This window comes from Phragmites australis, chromosome 9 (assembly GCF_958298935.1).
Source record: "Phragmites australis chromosome 9, lpPhrAust1.1, whole genome shotgun sequence".
Taxonomy (NCBI): Eukaryota; Viridiplantae; Streptophyta; class Magnoliopsida; order Poales; family Poaceae; genus Phragmites; species Phragmites australis.
Window position 1 is genome coordinate 31,090,749 of NC_084929.1, and position 23,600 is coordinate 31,114,348.

General features: G+C 47.8%; 4 protein-coding genes across 10 annotated transcripts in view; 2 read left to right on the forward strand and 2 right to left on the reverse strand.

Moving 5' to 3' along the window:
• Window positions 1-1,451, reverse strand: part of LOC133929134 (cysteine proteinase inhibitor-like) — a 75,034-nt gene extending 73,583 nt beyond the window's left edge. Inside the window, exons 1-3 of one of the 7 annotated variants that reach the window (XM_062375764.1) lie at window positions 1,162-1,451; window positions 874-1,072; window positions 118-304 (exon numbers count right to left, since the gene is read on the reverse strand). In XM_062375764.1, the coding sequence (XP_062231748.1) occupies window positions 875-1,072; window positions 1,162-1,434 (471 nt within the window). In that variant the 5' untranslated portion in view covers window positions 1,435-1,451 and the 3' untranslated portion in view covers window positions 118-304; window position 874. Of the gene's footprint in view, window positions 1-117; window positions 1,073-1,161 lie in introns of those variants that run through there. The other 6 variants (XM_062375762.1, XM_062375761.1, XM_062375763.1 and 3 more) reach the window with 6 other exon arrangements.
• A 10,901-nt stretch (window positions 1,452-12,352) lies between these two features.
• Window positions 12,353-14,309, forward strand: LOC133929136 (probable sugar phosphate/phosphate translocator At5g25400). The gene is made up of 2 exons (XM_062375767.1): window positions 12,353-13,606; window positions 13,978-14,309. The coding sequence occupies exon 1, from the start codon at window positions 12,514-12,516 to the stop codon at window positions 13,570-13,572; it is 1,059 nt and encodes a 352-aa protein (XP_062231751.1). The 5' UTR covers window positions 12,353-12,513; the 3' UTR covers window positions 13,573-13,606; window positions 13,978-14,309.
• A 1,824-nt stretch (window positions 14,310-16,133) lies between these two features.
• On the reverse strand, window positions 16,134-18,182 carry LOC133929137 (EID1-like F-box protein 3). The gene has a single exon (XM_062375768.1). The coding sequence runs from the start codon at window positions 17,298-17,300 to the stop codon at window positions 16,419-16,421; it is 882 nt and encodes a 293-aa protein (XP_062231752.1). The 5' UTR covers window positions 17,301-18,182; the 3' UTR covers window positions 16,134-16,418.
• Window positions 18,183-22,078: 3,896 nt separating this feature from the next.
• LOC133929849 (uncharacterized) lies at window positions 22,079-23,473 on the forward strand. Its single transcript, XM_062376608.1, has one exon. It carries the CDS (start codon window positions 22,716-22,718, stop codon window positions 23,235-23,237), a length of 522 nt encoding a protein of 173 aa, XP_062232592.1. The 5' UTR covers window positions 22,079-22,715; the 3' UTR covers window positions 23,238-23,473.
• The last annotated feature ends 127 nt before the right edge of the window (window positions 23,474-23,600 follow it).

Here is a 23,600-nt window from a genome sequence, read left to right on the forward strand (position 1 = left end):
TGTGAAAATGAACTAACTGATCTCTCTGCTACTGGTTTGGATGAAGACAATGAGATCTACAGGCGGTGAAAGTTGAAGCAATGATGGCAAGCAAAAACAAGGAGACTTTGAAATTACTTGTAGCACAATGCTTTGTAATATTCCATCACGGGAGCTAATATATGATACATCTGGTAAGAAGCTGGTTTATTCACCATAGTATACTTATCCAGCGGGGCTCATCCATGCCGAGGGCTTTATCCTTTCATTGTTCTGCTCAGCCTCCTGCCACAAGCTAGCTTCAGTCTTGGAACAACACATCACACTGGAATGCCGTGAAAAGATTAAGAATGCCGTGATTCTCACGAAGTCATCTGGCACCGAAGAACATGGAGAAGCACGGTGGTGACTGAAGAAATTATAAATGGTTCAACTGAGGAGATCATCCTGGTGAATAGTAACCACCGACCAATCAAGAAACCTGTGCGGTGGTACGCATACCACACCTTGTTCTATAATTTTACGTTTTTTACCTCACCAAAGCACTAAACTAACCTGAAAGACTGCTTACTACAGACACATGGATATCCACTGGCCCAGTTGCAACCATCAAGGAAAGGCTGAGCAGTGATTTCATCAATGTGTTAATTCTCCAGCTATTGTTTACCATGTACTGCGATTTTCAACTCACCAAAGCACCAAACTAACCTGAAAGATTGCGCACTACACAGAAACATGGACACCCACTGGCTCAGTTACATTCATCAAGGAAAGCCTGAGCAGTGATCTCCATGTGTTAATACTACAGGGATTTTTTTTTTTGACACATGAACTGTTTCGGTGCAGGCGGCTTCCTACTATTTCTTCTACTAGACGGGTCTGTGCGGATCTTACCTTAGGCGGCCATGGTCTCGCCGGCGGGCTCGAAGCTCTGGAGCTGCTTCAAGTTCTCCCACGCCTTCACCCACACCTTGGCCTCGTACAGCTTCTTGGCGCCGCCTGCCTCCCTCACCTCGACGGTGAAGTAGTGCATGATCCCGGCCACCACCTGCTGCCTCACCTTCACCAGCCTCTCGAACTCCAGCATCGCGTTCTGCACGCACGCGCACACATATGGATATGATCGGTACAGGCATACATCACTGGCAACTCCGACGATCACTGGGCGAAGGGGGGTCTTACGGCCTTGCTATTGTGCTCGGCGACGGCGAAGCGGGCCAGCTCGATGGCCTCAAGGTCGTTCTCGCGCCCGCCGGGCGCGTCTCGGACGTCGCCCACCAGCCTCACGGGGCGGTCGTCCCGCGCCTCGGCCATCGCGGCCGTTGGGTGAGCAGCTGAGCGGCGGGACGAGAAAACAGCGGCGCGACGAGACGGAGGGAGACGGACACTAGCAGCAGCAGCAGCACCACCACCACGGAATATCATCTGCTGGACTCCGCGAGTTGAGATGCGCATGTATCTCGAGTGGAGTGGAGGAGGGGCGGGTTTTATAGCGACGGGAACAAAGCAAAGCGTGTTTTCTTTTCAACATGAATTTCTTCAAATGGTGACTTATCCTATCACTTATTTTGTATTGAGATTTGTATATTGTATATATATAGTGCACATGTTATCTATCATATATATATATATATATATATATATATATATATATATATATAGCACAAATCTCGATGCAATTTTCTTTTCGCGCTGTTCGTGGAACGATGCGAATTCGATGATGGGGACCTGCACGAGCGGACAACTTGGGCGTTAGGACGCGGGACGCGGGACGCGGGGCGCTGCGGTACCGGCACTGTGCTGTTGACGGCGATGCGTCGGCGATGCTTTGCGAAGAAGCAAAGTGGGCGAGCGTGACGCCAGGATGCAGCCCAAAAAATGATCCAGCCGCTGTGTGCCGCGGCCTAGCACCAGCACAGCGCCCTGCGGCCATCTAGACACGAATAACATGGAGAAGCACGGTGCTCACCCAATGAAGTTTCAATGGTTCTAATTAGGGATGACAATCAGATACAATAAGTACGGATAGTACTTATCTATATCTATATCTACCGATTTTTTATCTACTGGTGGGTATATCTATAAACACCTGTGGGCGAAGGGTTGGCTCTAAATCCGTCGATCACGTGTACTCATCGTCCGCGGGTATACCCATTTACCTAGGGGGCAGTGGGGCGGACCGAGGTGAGGCGATGCGACAGGGTGAGGAAGCTTGTTTCTCTCTTACATGAAAACATCCAACAAGGAAGCTTGTTTCTCTCTTACATGAACTAAACTCATCCCATGGGATTTAGCTACGCAAATTTATGAAACATGGGGACCCACAACCCAACATGCGCTGTACAAGAAGAGGCATTTCACCGAACATGTTGCTTACCTTTGAGGTGGTAGGCAGTCAGGACATGCGCGACCACCTCAGCGCGTGGCGCCGTTGCTGCATCCCCCTTGCACCTGGAGAGGCGAAGGACGAGGCCAGTGGAGGCACAGGACTCGTCGAAGGCTGAGTGGCAGTAGGGTCCTCTGGGGGGAAGCAGAGCTCGAGGCAGGCGGCGCCGGGGTCGGAGCTCCGCACTTGCGTGAGAGAGGAGGAGGAAGCGCAATCACTCAGCTTGGTTTGCTCGGAATCACCACATGTGGGAGTGAGAGAGGGGCTAGGGTTTCAGGGAGCAATACCTTGGCGATGGCGGGGAGGGCGCGCAGGCGGGTGAGGAGGGGTAGCCCGGGAAGTGCACCGCAAAGGCCTTGGCCACGGGCGGGGCGGGGGTGGCGGCGCGACATGGCGGTGGGGCGGGCTAGGGCAGGGCGGCGGGGCGACGCGACCGAGGGGGTAGTCGGGGGCTTAGGGGCATTAGGTAGAGTAGCGCGCCAGCGTTGCTGCTGGGCTATTGGGGGTGGCGAGGGGTTGAAGAGGAGAGAGTAGGGTATTTATATGATGTAGAATGTTAAGGTTTGGTGGAATGGCCCACTTGTCATCGATCTATATAGGTATATAGGTTTCGCGGGTATGGGTATGTCTTATCCATACCCATACCCGCTTACCCGTTAGGTAATATTTTTTACCTAAAAACGTACCTGTTGATACCAAATGCTACTCATATTTTACCCTATTCAAATATTTACTCGCAGGTAAACGGATAATCAGAATAAATTATCATCCCTAGTTCCAATAAGGTAATCATCGATCTTGGTGAGCACTGACCATAGATCAATCAAGAAACTTGTATCCAAAGACTGATTTTACCACGCCTGAGTGCACCCATATTGTGTAAAAAGGTTGTATGCTAAAAAGATAGTTTTAAGAACTAGTCTTATACATTACGAGAGGAATTCTTAATGTTCGTATTGCTATGTCCGATTTTTAAGTTTGAGGTCAAGCCTTAAGCGATAAAATATTATTTCTATATTGATTCTTCTCTTCCCTTCACCTCCTATCAACTACCACCAACCGAAGCCATGGTGAAGAATTTTTTATTTTCGAGTAGACAAGGCGGGGGACGACGGCCATCGGCGGCGCCGTCGAACGCCAACCGTGGTGGATCTGGAGGTTGATTGGCAAGGCGAAGACGCGGGACGAGGAGAAGGACGAGAACCAACGATCAACGAGTGCAGCCCAAACAGATCCAGCGCCAGCATGCAGCCCAAACCGGTGCATGTTGTGCCCTAGCAGGCAGGTAGCACCGCCTCCCTGCGCGCCGCGTGCAGTCAGTACCCTTCCTCCCACGGGCACGCCGCAGCGGCACGGCTCAAGGCCCAAACTCCCGCGGGAGCCAGCGTGTGCAGCCCATAAATCCCCTGGCCGACTGCATCGACGCGTTCGCTAACCCGCACGGCGCGTTATTCATTCACGTCCCCCGTAGTTGGGGACTCGCGCTCCCCGCACGGCTGCTCTCGCGGAGACCCGTGTACGTCCACGACGCGTAGTGCCCTCCAGTCTCCCGCTGGCGCTGCGCTCTCTACCTCCATCCCGGCCGGGCGGGGACCGCCCATGCAGCGCAAGTACGGGCATTCTTTCCGTGTTGTTTAGAATATCCAGCCTGAATAATTCAGAATGCCAAGGCTCCTGACCCAAACACTGATCGACGGATTAGGATGATGCTATTTTCCGGCACTGATTTTGGAAGCTATCTCAGTCGATGATTATCAGCCAAATGATCTACATTCAATGATTGTCTTCTTTTCTTCAACCTCCATTCCACCCTGCCCACTCAACCCTTCCGATGTTGTCTGCTCCCGTTGCTCTATGCTCACCCCTGCCTACCGCTCACCTCTGATTATCTCTAGTAGCGCTCCCAGCATCAAATTCGTGCTCGTTGCCCCATCGCACTAACTCAGGATTCACCAGGTCACATCCTTGCCTCTCCCATCGCCGACACCATCCACCAGCCATCCTCCTCCATCTACGGTTGGTGGCGTCCCTGCCACCTTGCCCTCACGCCTATCTCCTCCGTCGGGCCGAACTACTTCACCAGGCATCCCTCTAAGTCTGGGAAGCATGCCGACAACCTCTGAAACCCCCACTGCTAACCCCTATAAAATCGCTGTCGTCTAGATCTGATCTAGCTCGATTTCAGACGCCTGATTATTATGAAGTGTGGACCAATAAAGGGTTCTCCATGAGTTGTCCCTAGTATTATACCCCGGTTTGATATTTGATGGCCATAATGTTCAGTAGACTTGCTTCTATCATACTGCCATCCATTATAGAGGAGAAGTTTCACAGGTTCAGATACATAATATGTCGAGAGCAGCGACTAGGTGATCAAAAGAACGCAATTACAAAATAGACTGATAATGCCCATGAGCACATATGCAGGAGCTCCATGAGGGGCTATCTAGCTCCAACCCGTGTTACCTCCTGGTTTAGCTATCACTTCTTCTCTCGCAAATGATGATACCTAGAATAATGTAGACTTTTGTGCTGAAAAATTCTACGGTTTTTTTTCCTTCCATATGTTCTAGCACACATAAACAAAAATAGAGTTTGCTGCTCTCTGATCAGGCTTGGCGATCGTCATCATTATCTCCTCCCACCAATCTCGAGCCAAATCATGATGTTTAAGAAGCATTGTTCTAAATTCTGGCTTGTCCAACCAGTTTGCAACATGCTCCCATACTTCTCTTGAATATACACAATGTAGGCTGAGATGCACTGCAGATTCAAGAGCTTGATCATAAAGGGGGCATGAGTTGCTATGTGGCCAGTTTTTCCTCACGAGATTGTTCGAGGTGTTCAACTTTTGTTGAATGAGCAACTATGTGAAGAACTTACGTTGCTTTCCAAGAAGGTTCACTTTGAAACGGCTAAAGGAGCTATGAAATTGGACCTAATAGGCAAATTTTGCACTATAGGCGCCGTTTGCTATCCACCTCCAAGTAATGCAGTCCTGGACATTTACGCTACAAACAACTCCTTGTAATTTCGTCCAAAGATCAATGAACTCATGTAGCTGAACATTCATTTGTGATATTCCTCACCGTGCGAATCCAATTGTTATCTTGGAGCTCATAAGCCACCGATCGTAGCACCAAGCCATGGTCTATCCAGCTACTGCCATTCATACCAAAGCCATCGCAGTCGTAAGGCCCTCCCAAACATTACTAAGTTCTTCAAGTCATGGCCTTCAAGCTGTCTGGCACACTCGCTTCTAGTTTTCCAAATAATGCCCCCACTAACTTGTCCAAATCTTTTCAAAGAAAAACACATCTAATTCGATCCATGCTTCTTATAGCCCATTTGTTTAGTCGTAAAGACTAACTTTTGAGCGTGCGGGTGTTGATTGTTCCATCCATATGCCGTGCTAGCCACATGATGCAACCCCTCTCATGCGTAGCCACCTGATCCACCCACTCTCGACACAGCAGTTCGCACCGATGCTCTCCCATCTCATAGCGAAGTCGAGGGCGATGGCATCAGCACACCATACACCTCAATAGATCTAGGCCACCACCCCTCTCCCCCAACTCCGGCGATCGTCGGAGCCCCTACGCCACGGTGGCGCAATGGACCCCCTCATCGCACAGATCACCATCGAACTCCGCTCCTTGGATGCACTCCGGAAGTCATCCGCGCTATTGCAGGCCCTGCAGCAGTGCACTGTTGGTCACAACGTCTCCACGCTCGCTCGTACCGTGGCTGCCGAGATCCTATTGGTGCCCTCCTCCACCGTATGCAAGCGCCTCACCGTCGACCTCCTCTACACGCTCCCGCTACCCCCGACCCCCTCGACCCGCTCCTCCTCTCCTCCCTTCGCTCCAGCCTCTCCTTCCTAGACCCCTACGTCGCCGCATTCTCCATTGCCTCGATTCCCTCCCTCCTCTCCTCTCCTCAGCCCACACCGATGATGAGAAGCTCGATCTTGGTGGTAGAGCTTCGATTTGGGCACTGGGGATCTCGTTTCAATAGGATTGCTTCGATTTGGGTGATGAGGAGCTTGTCCTGCGATTTGCTTTTTGCATTTTGTACCAATTTGCCTATATATTGCTTCATATTTGCCAACTAAATTACATCAAATTACCTTTTAGCTTTGTTTGCAATTCTACCAAACTACCCATACATTGCTACAAATTTGCTACGCGAAATACATCAAATTGCTTTCCATTTTGTTTGGAGCTATCCTAATTGTGCTTCTCATAATCAACTATCTATGTGCAAATCTTGCATTGATTTTGGCTTTTTTCAATCTTAAACTTAAGATCTATTGTTTTAACCGAAATAAATCTTTTATTTGATTTACTTTTATGATCTCTAATTTCATCCCAATTTGCTTGCATAGTTATTCCAACTTGCTTTTGAGTTCATTCTTATTCGCTTACCACTTTTAACAAAAATGCTTATCTAGCTGTGTGAATAGGGAAAGAACATATTGATTTTTCCTTTTTTTTTTTGGTTTGATTTTGTCGTGAACAGGCAGGCATATTAGCTAGAAATGGTGGTCTTAATTGGGTGCTTTCCTAATCAGAGTGTGCATGCAGACCAACTACATCATGCACGACCGTGCATAAGTTGGGTCTTTGTTTAGTTAAAAAATTGAGAGATGGTAGATGGGTTGCGATGAAAGAACCGAGTTCGGGAGGATCAACCTTTTGCCTTAGTAAGGAGTTTGCCTTTCCACCCTGGTAGCTTCCCTACAATCTTGTCGATCAGGGTTGTATGTCCAATTTTCTCAATCACTTCATGGTTAACGACAGTCCTAAACATTAACAGGGAAACTCCTTGAGTTGGGCTGGGAATACGTCCAAAAAGTCATTCATATTAAAGCCCTCAGATCTTATGGGATAAATCTCACTCTTGTCAAGGTTTGTGACCACCAAACCCGAGGCTTTTCTAAAGATCTCAAGAATGTATTTAACTGTCCTCAAATCTTCTCTCGTTAGGAGATGAAAATAGCAGCAGCATCGACGTAGAGGGAGATATGTAACCTTCCTGCTCGGTTTCGGATTGGTTTCAGCAAGCCTCTAGCCGCTACTTAGATTGAGCAATCTTTGCAAGGGGTCAATAGACAAGATGAATAACATTGAAGAGAGAGGGTCATCTTGCCGAAGATCTCTCTTGCGGAAGAAACGTTTGTTCAGATTGCCATTTAACAGAACCCGGGAGCTTGAGGTGGAGAAAATCAAGGCGATAATCACACTATCTTTGATGGAAGCCCAGTTTCTGTAACAATTCAAGAAGATGCTTCCAGCTCACCGTGACAAAACTTTTGCAATATCCAGTTTGAGGAATAGTGCCGGATCTTTCTTTCTGTGAAAGCATTTGATCAAATTAATTTTTTTGCGTATATAAAGTTATCTTGGATACACCTCTTCTTGACAAAAGCGCTCTGGTTCACGAAGGCCAACTCATTTAGACGAGGGAAGTCTGTTCGCCAACATCTTAGTGAACATCTTCGCTGTAATGTTTATTAAGCTGATTGGCCTGTAGTCCTTGACCTGTGAAGCAACTGTCTTTTTTGGTAGGAGCGATATGTTAGTAGTGTTGAGAAGATGGAGGTGATCTCTCAGGTTGTAGATTTGATGCATGGCCATCACCAGATCTTGTTTAACCGTGTCCCAGCATAGCTTGAAAAAGAGACCAATAGATCCATTCGGACCTGAAGCTTTCTCGAATGGCATGTCCGCTATGGTGTCTCTAATGTCATCTTCTTCGAAAGGCATTTCCAGGTTGGAGGGATCGGCCGGTTGCACACCCAAAGCTGTCCAATTCAGAGCTAACTCTCTATACTTTCTTCCCCATGTGTGCCAAGAAATGACTTTGAAGCCATTGTGCTTTTTCTTCATGAGTTATGGCCGAACCTGTTTCTGTGGAAAGCTGTTGAATATAGTTCATTTTTCTTCTCCCGTTCGCCTTTAGGTGAACAAACTTTGTATTGGCGTCTCTCTCCTGTATGTCTGTTTGTCTAAGCTCTCTGCGGCATTCTTGTTTTCTCCATAGCGACAAGGCCGAGGCAGCGTAGCTAAAAGTTCTCTTTAGGCTGTGGATAATTAAGAGTGCGATTGGTTAACTTGTATGGAGTAACGCTTGATATATGCGTATAATCTCGTAGAGAAGTATGTTTGGTGGTTCGTAGAGAGAAACGTGTTTGATTGTTCGTATGTATTGTTCGAGTTGTGGATGCAAATGTACGCTTGTAGCCTAGCTCGGGAGGGAAGCTCGCCGCAGTTTGGCTTGATAGATTCAGGCTCTTGCATCCATTTATGTAGACAGATCTATTTATTAGTATCATAAAATTATTTTTATACGAGCAATCAATCACAGTATAAACTCTTGCATTCGCTCATGTGATTTCCGATTTGATCAAACAAATAGAAATTCAGCTCAACCTGTTCAGACAGATACAACCAACCAAATACTCTTCTATTTAATAAGCATAACTCACTCAACTTGCTTTCTATTAGATTGTATATACAGTAATACAAATAAAATCTATACGGATAAACAATCACACCTTACCAGTCTTGCTTCTTGAGCTTCATCTAACTGAAAATCCACTTCTCTAGCCACGGCAAGCTGAAGCCGTATCAAACCTACAACCTAAGGGGAGATCACCTCCATCTTCCCAACACTGCTAACATCGGAGTAGTTTGTGCTGCCATCATCGGAGTAGTTTGTGCTGCTATCATCGGAGTAGTTTGTGGTTGCAAATTGCCCAAGTTTAATCAAGCATCTTACTGAACTTGGTGCTAGCGCCCAATTCGGGCAGAATCCCACTCACAATCAAACCGCAACGTCTCCATCGAGGCCGAGCGCCGGTCCAGACCTGCCTACTCTGCCAAGCTTCACCTCCACGGACCACGGCCACCAACTCTCTCTCTCCGGCGTGAAGCGAACGACGTAGCCGTCGAGAGCGACGGGAAGTCCGCCCGTCCCTCTCCCATGACCGGGCCAGGCCACCTAACCGCACCGGACGAACAAAACCCTCCGATAGCTCTCCGCGCGTGCCGGCCGACGCGGCACGTCTCCCGCGATCATCCGTACACGCTTCCCGCCCGCCCACGCACCGGTCAACCTCCTCGACCGCCCGCGCTGGGTTCGGCACGGCAGAACCAAACCGTTTTTGACTCGTTAAGCGTACGCGCACACGTTGTGATCAAGGGCATTTGGTCAGTGAGTGGACAGTCTTGGGTTTCCATCACGAACTAAAGTTTGGCCGCAATTTCGATAAAATTTTGAAAATATTAGAGAAAAAAATAAAATATCTAATTTTAAAATTTTTATGAGAATGTAAAACCCATTTCGAGAATTCCAATCTTTTCGCCGGTGAAGAAAAAATAAAACGAAATTAAAATCCATGGCAGCAGCAGCTATTACGGCGAGCCCGCCGCCATCCCGCCAAAGGACCGTTCGGGTTGCGGTGCGGGTCGCGGCTGCGACGCGCAGAGATCACGGTCTAGCAACAGCCCGCGGCCGGCTGGCCGGCGGCGGATGAGCTCACTCGCCGTGTCTCTTAGCTGAACGGCCGAGCGGTGGCAGGTCGACGTCCACCACCACCCAGACAATCCGGATGCTCGATCGTATGCTTGCTGCACGATGTAAAGCTTCTCTATGCTTTATTTTTTTGTCCTGTGAACGTCTCGTCAAAGAGTTGCGCTTTGCCAGGATGCCCGGGCGGTGCCGCGCAACGCGACGGCTCCAAGGAAGGAATCCAGGCCGCCGCTGCTGAGGACGAACGAAGCATTGGCTTGTTTCTGGTGTCCTGGACGTGCATCTCATTCGGGATTAATTTCGCCCTTTTCTTTGGACAACTTGAATACATGATGATTGCCGATGTCGTAGCAAGAGATTAAGCTCCGTACGAGTACAATTTGGGGATTGCAGTGTACTGTATTTGAGCAAGCGTACGTGTACTTACTTATTTGTACTCCCATGACAGGGAGCTAGCACGGATCCTCTGCATTAATTGTTATTAATGGAGAGGATTACTGTTTGTACAGTAATATGAGCCTGTTCCTATAGTTCTCAGCATTAACTGACCACTGTGTAGTGCGGATTACTGTAGCAACAGTGTTTGATTCTGCTGTGTTAACCCCTGTACTGTAATAATACTATATCAGTTGATTTTCAAATCAGCGGTTGTGAAGTGTCCCTAATGCATTTTAATATAGCTCCTCTGCAGTTGACAGGATTCCGATCGCAAGAAAAGGACTCGCCGAGGCTTAACACGGTTTACTAGTACACCGGTATTTTATTTCTTGGTTAGGTCATTTAGCTACTTATTAGCTTTCTTCTCTCCAATTATTGATGGCACGGCTAGTTGCTGTTGATGCATACAAGTCGTCTAATACGTCCAATCCTGCGCAGTTCATATTCGATGCTAATCAAAGCCAAATTGCACCAGAATAGGAAGCGATCAACCGACTGCCGACGCGTCGATGCCTTCTGGCCCAGCGACCCTGTGACTGTGTCTGTGAGGGCAGTTAAATAGGAAACGCTGTCAGAACTTCCATTGCAAAACATGACCGAGTCAGCGGACGAGACCAATTCTAGCCCGTGTGCAGGCGACATGAGAATTTTTTTAAATTAAAAAATTAAATATATACATTTATCTTAAAAATTACAAATATTACCATTGCAACAGACTACAGGTTTAAAATTAAAAAAATATGTTTCAATACTTTTAAAATTTAAATATTGTTGAAATAATTACAAAAAATTATGAAAATATTCTATAATGCTTGAAAATTATCTTTTTTGTTTATCATTATACAAGTAATATTTTTGTCTAAAAATTTTTTAGATAGCTAAATGATTTTCAAAGTTTTTATGATAATTTCTATTGTGTTTTGAATTTTAAAGCATTGAAATACTGTTTTTTATTTTTTTTAACATGCTCCTGTTCTATATTGTAATTTTTTATAAACAGTCATATATATATAAACAATTGTTAATTTAAAAATATAAAAATAAAAAATTCCGCGAAATGATATATGGTGGGAGTGGGTGGACGCATGTGGTCGTGTGGGTGCCTTTCGAGACTTGGCCTGTCACGATCTCTGGAGAATAGAGACGCACAAGTTACGACCGTGTGCATGCACTAGAAAAGAAAAACCTACAGCCCTGCAACAAAAAAAGGCGCTTGCATATTTTGTTACTCTGATTACAGCACCCAATTTGACAGAAATTTAAACCCCCTTATCAAAAAGTTTTGCCCCCCTGGGAATCCTAGCTAATCTAATCCATGCAAAAATGCACTCGATCTTGCGCTGGAAAATACTCACAAATGATTACGAAAGTATTAAGTGGTGTTTCAGAACAAACTACGACATTTGGTAGCGTTTAGCAAAATTGGCAGGTCATTCACCCACTGACAATTATTTTCATGAAATCAGCAAGGTGAAATTGGCACAAACATAAAAATACTGGCCGAGTCTAGACAATGCCGTCATCCCTGTAACAAACAGGAGTTTTTTATACAAATTAATTGATCTAAAAGTACCCATTATGTCTATTTAGTTCAACTAATAATATTAGTTTTCTAAAAAATTGATCAATTTTTAAAATAGTGTTATTGATTGAATTAAAAAGTGTTGTTAAGTACCTATAGATTAATTAATTTGCACCTCTAATTTTTCGCAAAAACCTAAACTGGCCTGAATTTTGCTTGATCTACCATTTTTTAGGACTCTTAGATCTACCATTAACTTCAGTAGCTCACGTTGCACCGTATCAACCCAATCCACCTTTCCTTTAAAAAAATCCTCCAGAATTTTACGGAACGATAGACAAGTCAAAGCGTTGATTAAAATTTAAACGTAAACCAAGTCCTAACTCTATTTTAAAAACAAAATAAATAAATATACCCCACCGAAAATGCGAACACGAAGCGATTTTCCACGTGGCCGCTCGCCCAGTCCAAGCTCCTCCACCTAAACCCCCCGGCCCATCCCCACCTCCTCCCTAAATCCTCAGATCCGCCTCCTCCTCCTCCTCTTCACCATCGCGCCGCGCCTCCACACGACCACACCCCACCCCGGATCCAGATCCACCGCCACCACTACCTCCTCCACCACCGCGAGGACCAGCAGGGCGGCGGCGGCATGGGGCGGGACGTCGGCGGCATGTCGGAGTCGGTGCTCCGGAAGGTGCTCCTCTCCTACTGCTACGTCGCCGTCTGGATCTTCCTCTCCTTCGCCGTCATCGTCTACAACAAGTACATCCTCGACCCCAAGATGTACAACTGGCCCTTTCCCATCTCGCTCACAATGGTGCACATGACCTTCTGCTCCTCCCTCGCCGTGGGGCTCGTCCGCGTCCTCCGCGTCGTCGAGCCCCCCTCCTCCCCCGCCATGACGCCGCAGCTCTACACCTCCTCCGTCGTCCCCATCGGCGCGCTCTACGCCATGTCGCTCTGGTTCTCCAACTCGGCCTACATCTACCTCTCCGTGTCCTTCATCCAGATGCTTAAGGCGCTCATGCCCGTCGCTGTCTACTCCATCGGCGTGCTCTTCAAGAAGGAGACCTTCAGGTCGTCCTCCATGCTCAACATGCTCTCCATTTCATTCGGCGTCGCCATCGCCGCCTACGGCGAGGCGCGATTCGACATCCGCGGGGTCGCGCTGCAGCTCGCCGCCGTCGCCTTTGAGGCCACGCGGCTCGTGCTCATCCAGATCCTGCTCACCTCCAAGGGTATCTCGCTCAACCCCATCACCTCGTTATACTACGTCGCGCCCTGCTGCCTATGCTTCCTGGTCGTGCCCTGGGTCTTCGTCGAGCTGCCCAGGCTGCGCGCCGTCGGCACGTTCCAGCCAGACTTCTTCGTCTTCGGGACCAACTCGCTCTGCGCCTTTGCGCTGAACCTCGCCGTCTTCCTTCTCGTCGGAAAGACCTCCGCGCTGACCATGAACGTCGCCGGAGTTGTCAAGGACTGGCTGCTGATTGCCTTCTCGTGGTCCGTGATTCGGGACACGGTCACCCCGATCAACCTGTTCGGCTACGGGATCGCGTTCTTGGGGGTGGCCTACTACAACCATGTCAAGCTGCAGGCCCTCAAGGCCAAGGAGGCGCAAAAGAAGGCCGCACAGGCTGACGAGGAGGCTGGTTCGCTGTTGCAGGAGCGCGATGGGCACGGTGATCGCAAGAACGACAACCAGGCTTAAGAGTACCAGATCTGACCCTGGCATACCCATATTGGTTGGTTCTTAATCCATTCATGTGATCTTTGTCAGTTGCATGCAAAGAAAAAGTTTGTTGTTAGCTTGATTTGTGGTTGAAGAGTCAATTTGGGGAAAGATGTGATATTGCCATTGAACAGATGATAAATGTGGGATCTTTTTGTTGCAACCAAACTTCAATCTCCCATTGTCGACCATGGACAATCAAACATGTCTATTTTGATGACATTAATGAAATTGAATACTACAACAATAGTCTAGATGATAAATTGTTGATTGAATATGTATTGTCTAGTTTGAAAGTGATATAGAGAAACCAGTAAAACTCCAATTGTGTTCGTTCACTAAGTATGTATCTTGTGTTTCTAATTACGTTGGGATGTTATACAGGGGATCTGGTGCAAGGTGCAAAGACTAGTTGGTCGACGGTTGCTCTCAAGGAGGTGTATGCCAGTTTCTTTCACTTCTTTAACTTTAGTTGGACCTGAAGAGCAAATCAGTATTATTTTTTGGCATAGGAAATATGCACCTACTTCCTGGAGAGCTTTACCCTGTTATTTATTTAGCTGTTTTTGTTCCACAGAAAGGCAGCCTTGCTACCTCTCTCTTGCCCATTGCCTTAAATTTATTTATTCAGTAGCCTAGGGACTAAAGATGTACTGCTGCAGTGCTGCAGATTGGTATTTGGTGGTTATTTTCTATATATAATGAGCTTACTGTAATCTACAAGCTGCATCTTTCCCTGTTGAAATTTTGTGATTTATGCTTAGACTTGTTGGCGCATGGCATGGATGAATGAATCATTTTGTTCATTTTTTACTGACTGTAAGTATTGTTAGGACGCTTTTTTCAGGTTAACGGTGCATTATACAGTCTTCACATCTGTCTGTCAGGAAGATGTTTACATACATGTTGCATCTTACTAAGCTTTCAGCTATCATAGCTGACTGTAAGTATTGTTAGGACGCTTTTTTCAGGTTAACGGTGCATTATACAGTCTTCACATCTGTCTGTCAGGCAGATGTTTACATACATGTTGCATCTTACTAAGCTTTCAGCTATCATAGCTGAGCTATGCTGGCAGCTATAAGAATGTTTGCTTTCGACATGCCAATAGTTAGCCTGACCAACTTTGCTGCAGTTTGCCATTCAGAATCATGTCATGGGGTTGGGGGTCATGCGCATTAATCCTGCTTGCTTGTTAGAGAACATTATTCAGTTCACTTGTTTGGTCCACTGATGATAGAACGAGGTTGGTGAACATGTTGAAACTCAGGTGACTTATTATGTGTGATTGGTTACCAGTATGCACTGTTATCTGTATGGACTGTATACATAGGTTGAGCAAAGTTATGTTTGTTTTTTTTTAAAAAATTGATTGGTTGTATCTGTCTAGATAATATAAGCTGAGTTTCTGTTTAGTTAACTGAATCTGAGTTTGCATGACCAGGCTGCCGGATCAGACTTGTAGTATATTCTTATTGGTTTGTGCTATGGTTTGTTGAGTTTTTGTCAGCTGTGTTGTGCTGCTTGACAGGCAGCTGAAAATGGTAATCCCTTTAGAAGGGTAATGTTATGTTGTTTGTCCATACATTGACCTCGAGTTTTTAAGTTGTTTATTGGGATTGTGATCTGCATTATTTGGTCAGTGGTAGTTTTGTTGGACCAGAAACATTGAAGCCATGGGGATGCATCATTTGGCTGTAACAAGATGCGCTTATGCTTCTTTTTACTACTACTATTTTAAGAGCAAATAAAATTGCTTGCTCTGGAGTTGCGACACTACGCTAGTCTTGAGATTTCTGTCGTCCTCGTTGATATGCACATGGGACAGGAGCATGTGCAACTAACGGGCTATTCTAAGCACAATCCATTCGAACATAAGGCAACGACCAACATGCTATACTCCTTTCGACCGAACTGGGTGTTTGGTTGAAGCGTTAAGCGAGCCAAATTCTTGTTGATACTTATAGGTTATAGCACCCGAATGGTTCAACGCAGTGAGTGCTCAGCACTAGAATTTATTCATTTCGTGTCCACTCAATCACAATCAGAGTACTCGCTAGCACCACCCACCTAGAGAATGCCATTTTAGATCGTAACGTTACTTGAGTTTATACAATTTCAGAATGGTCTGGTCTAGCAATTACTTGCACCGTCTCTTCGTAATTCTGCGTACCAAGATGTCTACCACTCCGCATCACGGTAGCAATCTGTTCTGTTGACCTATTTCTCAGAGAAACCATACAGCACCTCGAATTGACAGAGGAAGATTTGTTACAGGGTTCAGGGACGAAGGCACAAAGCCCTACATATTCATGTCCCCGCATCGCAGTCGCAAAACCCTCGTGAAAACCAGAGAGAGGATCAGCAGCCGTTAACTGTAATCTTTCTCGTGAACACAAGAGACCAGGAGTGCAACCCCGGCGGCTCCCCCCCGTGACCCGGTCGGTGATAGGGGCCGAAGAGGATGGACACGCTGGTAAGCTGGGGCAGGACCATCCCTGGAACGCTGCGGCGCCAGCACAGAAAGGCAGAAACACATCGAAGCACCACGGAAAAGTCAGACCGTCTCAAACAAACAAAGGGGTGACATCGAAGTGCACACCAAGCGCACTACCGGTTCAAAGATTCGCGAGGGCTCAAAAGCACACTGCGTCCTGCGACTGCAAGGCTGCCTCGCGCGTCTGGTCTGAGCTGAGCTGGTGGAAACAGGCAAACAGCCACGCAATGCAACAGTACAAAGAGACGAGGACATATGCTACGCTGAGGGCCTGAAGCTAACTAAACTCTTTGCAGTTGACAATTCCACTGGCCAGCGCCTGGTGGAGTCACAGCTCGACGTCGTCCTCATCGCTGGCGCCGGCGGACGACGCGTCGGAACCGGCGCCCTCGCTGTCGGAGAGGCGCGCGAGCCAGCAGCTGCCGTGGAGGTGCCCGCTGACGCAGACGAAGTACTCGAGGCGGCCCTCGTTGGCGCCGAGCCGTCGGGACGCGCTGCGCGGGGCGAGCCCCGCGGCGGTCATGCTCCAGACGCGCGCGCCGCAGTAGGGGCACCGGACGCGGGGATCCAGCGGGGCGCGGTGGCCCACCAGCCAGGCCCGCGTCCGGGAGCGCATGAACCCGCGGAACACGCCCCGGTACGCGCCCACGTCGTCGGCGGCCACCGCCACCGCGTGCTCGCACGGGTCCGACACGTACAGCAGGTCCCCCGCGCACCACCGCGAGAGGAAGCTCCGCCCAGACGTCTTCGAGAAGCGCGACACGGGGGCGAAGTGGCCCGGGACCGCGGCCCCCGCCGCCCCGCAGCAGAAGAGGAGCAGCTTCGCCAGCGCCGGCCACCCGCCGCCGATGCGCCCGGCCGCCGGCGCGGATGCGGGGGCCCCGCCGGTCAGCGCCGCTACCATCCGCGGCGCCCGCGACACGCAGAGCTCCCGCCACAGCACGCGCTCCGCCACGGCCCGCAGCCGCCGGCTCACCCGCGCCACCACGCACAGCGACTGCGGGTCCCAGTTCAGCGCCCGGAACACCAGTGCCAGCACCTGCTCGTCCATGATCCCCGCGTTCACGCCCCGGATTCGCGCCGCATTGCCGCCGCTGTCCCACTGCCCAGCGGCACCAGCATTCCCTCCCGCATTGCCGGCGCCGGCGCCGGCGCTGCCCCAGTTCGACGCGCCGCACAGCCGCGCCACGCTCGGGCCCCTCTCGCTCATCCCACCGCCCCCGCGCCCATCAACCTCACGCGGCGCGAGCTTGCGAGTGACTAGTGAGTTGCCTACTTGCCTAACTGGCCACTCGCTGGGTCGGTGCCGGCCGGTAGCCAATTATAGCGTGCCGCAATTCCCCAGGGCCGAGCCGGTTATATACGCCTGTCCCGTTTCCGGTGTCAGGTGCGCGGGACGGACCCGATTCCGGGGCGTGCCGTCGTTCCGTGCCGTCGCGCCCGCGCGACAAGTGGACCGCTCCCCGGCGTCAAACGCTGGGCAAGCAACCAAGTGCGCGTTTCGGTGCGGTCCCAAGCCATTCTCGCCGCACTTTCTCCCGCTAAATATCTCAGTTGTCACGCGCTAATCCCTGTGCGCCGCCACGACCGTGACTGCCTGCCTCTCGTGCTCCCAGAACAAGAGGAAACAAAAGCACAACAACACTCGGGAACGGTCCCGCGGCCGCGTCTCGATCCTTAACCAACTCTACTCAACCGCCCTACCCTGGTAGGCGCAGCCATTGTTGCGTCGAAAACTGACGCGGTACAGTGCACGCCACAGATATCTCCATCCATGCGTGCATCGATCACTCTCGCGTCACATGACGCTCGAACCCACCCCGTCAAAACGGAGCTGTTGCCGAGCCGTCGCGGACGACGGGGGGCCCGGCAGGTGCCCCGGCGCCCGCGGCCTGTGCGCTCGCCACGTGCCGCGCGGCGCTTGGGGACGACACGTGTCGCGCATCCCGGCGCTTGCCTTGGGTCCGCGGGGCCGCCCGCACCCAATTATTACCGGCGGCATCTTTTGGGTCCGGCTTCGGGTTGCTGCCCGCAGGCCCGCAGAGTGGCCGGTTGCGTCAGGAACCGACACGTGTAGCTCCGTCGAGCGGCCGTGGGTTCGCGGGCCGGAAATATCTGGGGGGTACGTGCCGCGCTGCGATTGGGCTGCCGACAAGTGTCGCGACCGTTGAGTTGATAAGGATTTTGTGGGGCTCCATGAGCCGGGGGATTGAAACATGGAATGATCTGCGCCGCACACGTAGGCAGCTACGAGGATTGGAGCACTGGTTCGTCTTTTTTATTTTCAGCTGATGCCCCCCTTTTTAATTTTCCTTTTGCAATCATTTTACTGGTGATGTTGGTGTCAGACGTCTGGTCAGGCTTGTCCGGTGTTTCCGTCCGTACAAGGTAAACGCAGAGGATTCGAAACGCATAGGATTCCGAAAATGGCATACGTTTAAGAATATCGCTCTTAAGGATGACGAAGTTATGGTATTTGAAGATTTGTCATTTTTAAGGATGGTAAAAACTTAACTTCTCCTTGAATGGTCTGTGCCGCACACGTAAGGCAGTTAAGAGGATTAGAGCACTTGCTCGTCTTCTTTTTAGCTGATGTCCCCCTATTTAATTTTCTTTTTGCAATCATTCTACGATAGTGTTGAGAAGAAAGAATTTTAACATTTTGAAAATTTATTTTTTATATAATGGAAAGCATGTTTCCGCTCTCTTCACTCAACAGTGCATACATACTGACATTTTGAAAATTGATGATCCTCGCAAGTTGCAACCGGTAATGTTGGTGCCAGACGTCTGGTCAGGCTTGTCCGGTGGTTCCGTCCGTACAAGGTAAATGCAGAGGATTCGAAAGCGCCGGAAGCTACAGCCGGCAAGCAAGAGCAGGAAGCATCTAGGCTATCTAGCGATTGATCACATCGTTTCTATCAGCATCTGCCAGTACGTCCACGTCGGAATAGCGAACATAATTCTTGCATGAAAGCGTAAGCGTGGCCTACATAATCATACGAGATATGATCTTATATACTAGGGGAAAATGCAAAAATCCTCCAAAAGTGATTTAGATTTTGACTTCTCAAAAGTTATTTTGTTAAAAAAAACCCTAAAACTTTGATTTTGTTGGAAAAAACCCTCAAAAATTCAAAAAACATAAAAAAAATCTTAAAAAAATAGAGACAATTCTAAAACCTTCTGTGAATTTTTTTTCAAAAATAATATCCTTTGCATAATACTTTATAGAGATGAAGTTTGGGAAAAAAAAGAAAAATATGCAGCTCATTTATCAACTCATGTTATTTTAACTTTGTCATGTCTACCATTATTTTTCCTACACAAATAATTATTTAAGTCAACTAATAAAAGTGGCTTCACTAATTTTGGGAGTGTTATAGATTAGTTATGAATTAATTTATCTGCAACATATTTACTTAATCATGCACGTTACAATAACTATTTCAAGATTTTTTTTGTATTTTTAGAAGATAGAGGATCATGTAAGAAGACTAAAAAATTTTGTTTCATGATTTTTGATTAATAAATAATTAACTATGCATTTAACTCGAATTAATAAATGAGCTGCACGTGTTTCTTTTTTTTTAAACTTCCTCTCCATGAAATATGATGCAAAGGATATTATTTTTTAAACAAATTTCACAAAAGGTCTTAGAATTGTCTCTAGTTTTTTATAATTTTTTGTGATTTTTTTTGAATTTTTGGGGTATTTTTTCAATAAAATCAAACCTTTAGGGTGTTTTTTTGCAACAAACCAACTTTTGGGGGAAGTCAAAATCCAAGTGACTTTTGGGGGGTTTGCATTTTTCCCTATATACTTTTAGGATCTAAACATGTGATAAAAATTATTATAAAATATAAGGTGAAAGCAAAATAAATTATATGTGATGAAATAAAGAATGAAATAAATTATCAGGTGTGATACTACAAGTTAAGTCCACACTCCAAATACATAAGACTAGATCTCAAAGGATTATTTTTGGAGCACAATAAGCAAAGGTGTGCTGAAGCTTACGAGCGAGAGCAATATTGATGCAGTGAATTAGTGATACGACGATTTCCTTGGTACTTGTAACATTTTGCGTTGCCAAAATGATTAGCTACAAGTTAGCGTGGAGTGGATTTAGGATCTATTTGGATTACAACTCTATTTGTCATGTGTAAGTTTAGTTAGCCTTAGTTTTATAAGACAGTGTTTGGTTACTGTTATCATTCTAGTTTGGTTAATTTTTTAATCTTATGATGCACTTGTCATAGACATAATATTTTGCTAAAATTTACTAAAATTAATTAGTCAATTTTATTGCCAAAAATATGATAGGACTAACCTTAAACATTAATATATAACAAAATTAGTCATTAATCAAACGAGCCCTCGGGTTTTGGACGGCTCGATGCCTAGATTGGTTTAGGAGAGAAAAGAGACGCAGGTTGAGAGATGTGCGCCAACGTCAGCAGAGCTGTTTGGAGGACTACAGCAACAGCAGGAAGCGTAAACGATGGTTGTGCAGCGAAAAGCCGAAAACTGAAGCAAGCAGTCGCAAGCGTATGCTCGTGCAGAGGCAGAGCATCGAAAAAAGGAGAGACGCAAAAAAAAAAGTTGCTTTTTTTTAGGGAAAGACGCAAATGCAGGTGTCCCAACTACCAAATCTTTGTTGGGGGTGTTGGGACGATTAATAAATTGGCCCAAATCCAGCCTAGTCTTGAGGGAAAATGAACTGGCCCGAAAAGGCCTTTTGCAAGCTTGCAGTATGGAAGTCTGGCTCAGTGAAGTCGCAGCGCCGAGTTCTTCCTGGGCCGATGCCAATCCATGGATTCGGGAATGCTTCTCGTGTGCCCATGGAGTGAGTTTTTTTTTTTACATTTTTTAACTTAAAAAATTAAATAAATAGCTCTCGAATAAAAAAATTTACAGTAATAGACGTCTACCGCCCTCTCAAAAGACTATAGCATTTTCAGAAGACGATAAAGATACTACAGTAACCAGCACAGACCTTACCAACCTTTGGCTGTTAGCCCTTGCAGCCGTTATCCGTGGTGAACAGTACTCAGCGCTCAATTTTTTTTATATCTCATCTGTTTAAAATAGTGGTCTTCGGTTGCTCCAAAAGTTTTAAAATTTTTTGTACATGTTCCATAATCCATGTGCAACCCATTTTAATTGGATTCACTTAAAAATCATGTGTATAATTTAAACTAAAATTCTCTAAAAAAAAGGTACTTTTATAACTTCTAGAAATTATTAGGGGCATCAAATAAATTCTCAAAAATCTAGAAAAATTCACTAATATTCTTCTTATATGATGGAATAATTTCTAAAATTATTTTCAAACCTAGGTTATATGGTGAAAAAGTGAGTTCCTTTGTAATGCTCCATTTATATGTATTTTTATAATTTCATGTGATATTCTTCTTTTAACTCTATTTGAATTCAAACATATAAAAAAACTAGGGCTGAAAATAATTTTATAAATTAGTCCATCATATAAGAAGAATATTAGTGAATTTTTCAAGATTTTTGGGAATTTATTTGATACCCTAACAATTTCTAAAAGTTATAAAAGTACATTTTTTTAGAGAATTTTAGTTTAAATTATACACATAATTTTTAAGTGAATCCAATTAAAATGGGTTGCACATGGATTATGGAACATGTAAAAAAATATTTAAGATTTTTGGAGGAACAGAAGACCACTATTTTGAACAGAGGAGATGGAAAGAGAAAATTGAGCGCTGAGTAATATTCACCGCCGGAATAGTACCCAACCGCACTCTCAGTTGGTTGCAAGGGCTAACCGCATTTGAGAGGGCGGTAAGACATGTGCCTGCCACCGTGGCATCCTTACCGCCCTCTGAAAGGGCTGTAGCAATTTGAGAGAGCGGTAGACGTTTATTCCAGTAAATTTTTTCATCCGGAAGCTATTTATTTAATTTTTTAAGTTAGAAAATGTAAGAATAAAAAAACTCCCCATGGAGTCATGTTCATGGATCCCTTTTTTTGAAACCTGTAACAACCTAATTATAGCAAACAGGTCCTTAATGAGCTTGTTCGGTGGCCAACTCTGTACCTAACTCCAGTTTCAGTAGAACTGTAGAAGGCCTTCTCCATCAGATTGCGTGCTTCGCTCATATGTAATGCAACTATGCGACCTTCAATATGTCACTTGTGAGTTGTGACTTCTGAGGCGCTATCAAATTGATCCACCAGTCACCACTGCACTGCAGTAGCAGGACAGAAATGGAGTGGTCTTGCATTCTTGCTCGTGCTAGCTCTCGCGACGCATCCTTTTCGGCGCGGCCGTGCGATTTGGACGGCGCGCGCGCACGCAACGCGCGGTGGACAAGCGCACGGCGCGTCAGGGCGTCCTGACGCGCGCGCTCGCTCGCTCGCTTGTGCGCGTGACGCCAGCCGGCCCCCGCCCGATCGAGGGGCCATGTGAGTGTGTCACCCATCTGACGGGCCCCCACTCGCCACCTACGCAAGCGAGCGAACGAGGCCGAGGCCGGGCCGCGCACGCAGATCGGAATCCGGAGCAACCGTTCCTAATCTCGCATCGTTCCGTCTACCGGGCACCGGCTCCCGAGAATCCCCGATCCGGAGCTGGTCGTGTCCTCGCGAATGGCGGCCGCAGCGGAGGTGCAGGCGGAGGGGTCCGCTCCCCCGCCGCCGCGGACCGGCGAGGCGGCGGCGGCGGCGGAGGCGACCGAGCCTCCTGCGACGCCCGAGAAGCGCAGCGCGCCGGCGGAACGCGAGGAGGAGGAGAAGGGGGAGGAGCCGCGGCCGGAGCCTAAGCGGCGGCGCGCGCGCGTCGCGGCGCTCGAGAGCGTGCCCCGCGCGGCGGAGGTCGCGGCCGCGGCGGCTGAGGCGGTGAGGGCGAGCAGAGAGGACGAGCCCGGGTCCGCGGACGGCTGCGACGGAGGAGGGTCGTTCTCGTTCCACGCGCGGAGCTTCTCCGGCGCGCAGACGACGCCCAAGTTCGGGTCCTTCAACCCCGCAGCCGCCGCCGACCTCTTGGCCTTCCACTTGAAGGCCCCGCGGCGCCCCGCGGACGCGGCAGCGGCAGGAGAGGCGGAGGACGGGGCGGTCGCCGGCGGCGACGAGGAGGCGGCAGCCGAAGGCTGCGATGGGGATTCACGCTAGCTCGGGAGGTAGTCAAGTGGACTGTTTGACGCGTGAATGACTTTGTTTTGACTTTTGGGCGAGGAACTGCCCTCTAGCAATTGTAACTTGTGTTCATTTCTTCATCTTCTTCTCTGCTGTGTACGTGTGTAATGTGATGTAATCTACTGGCGACGGTGGTCTTGTTAGACAAATTAGTGATTTGTAATGATAAAATTAGGAAATGAAAGTGATATCTTGTTCATTTGAGTGATGGAGCACTCGTGTTCATGTCTATATCCGGATGGCGAATGGCGATAGCAATCCAGCTCTCTTTGGCATCCTATTATCGAGCTGCCATGTCTGTAGCCTGTTTGAAGCACACGGGAACGGTTCTCTTTTTCC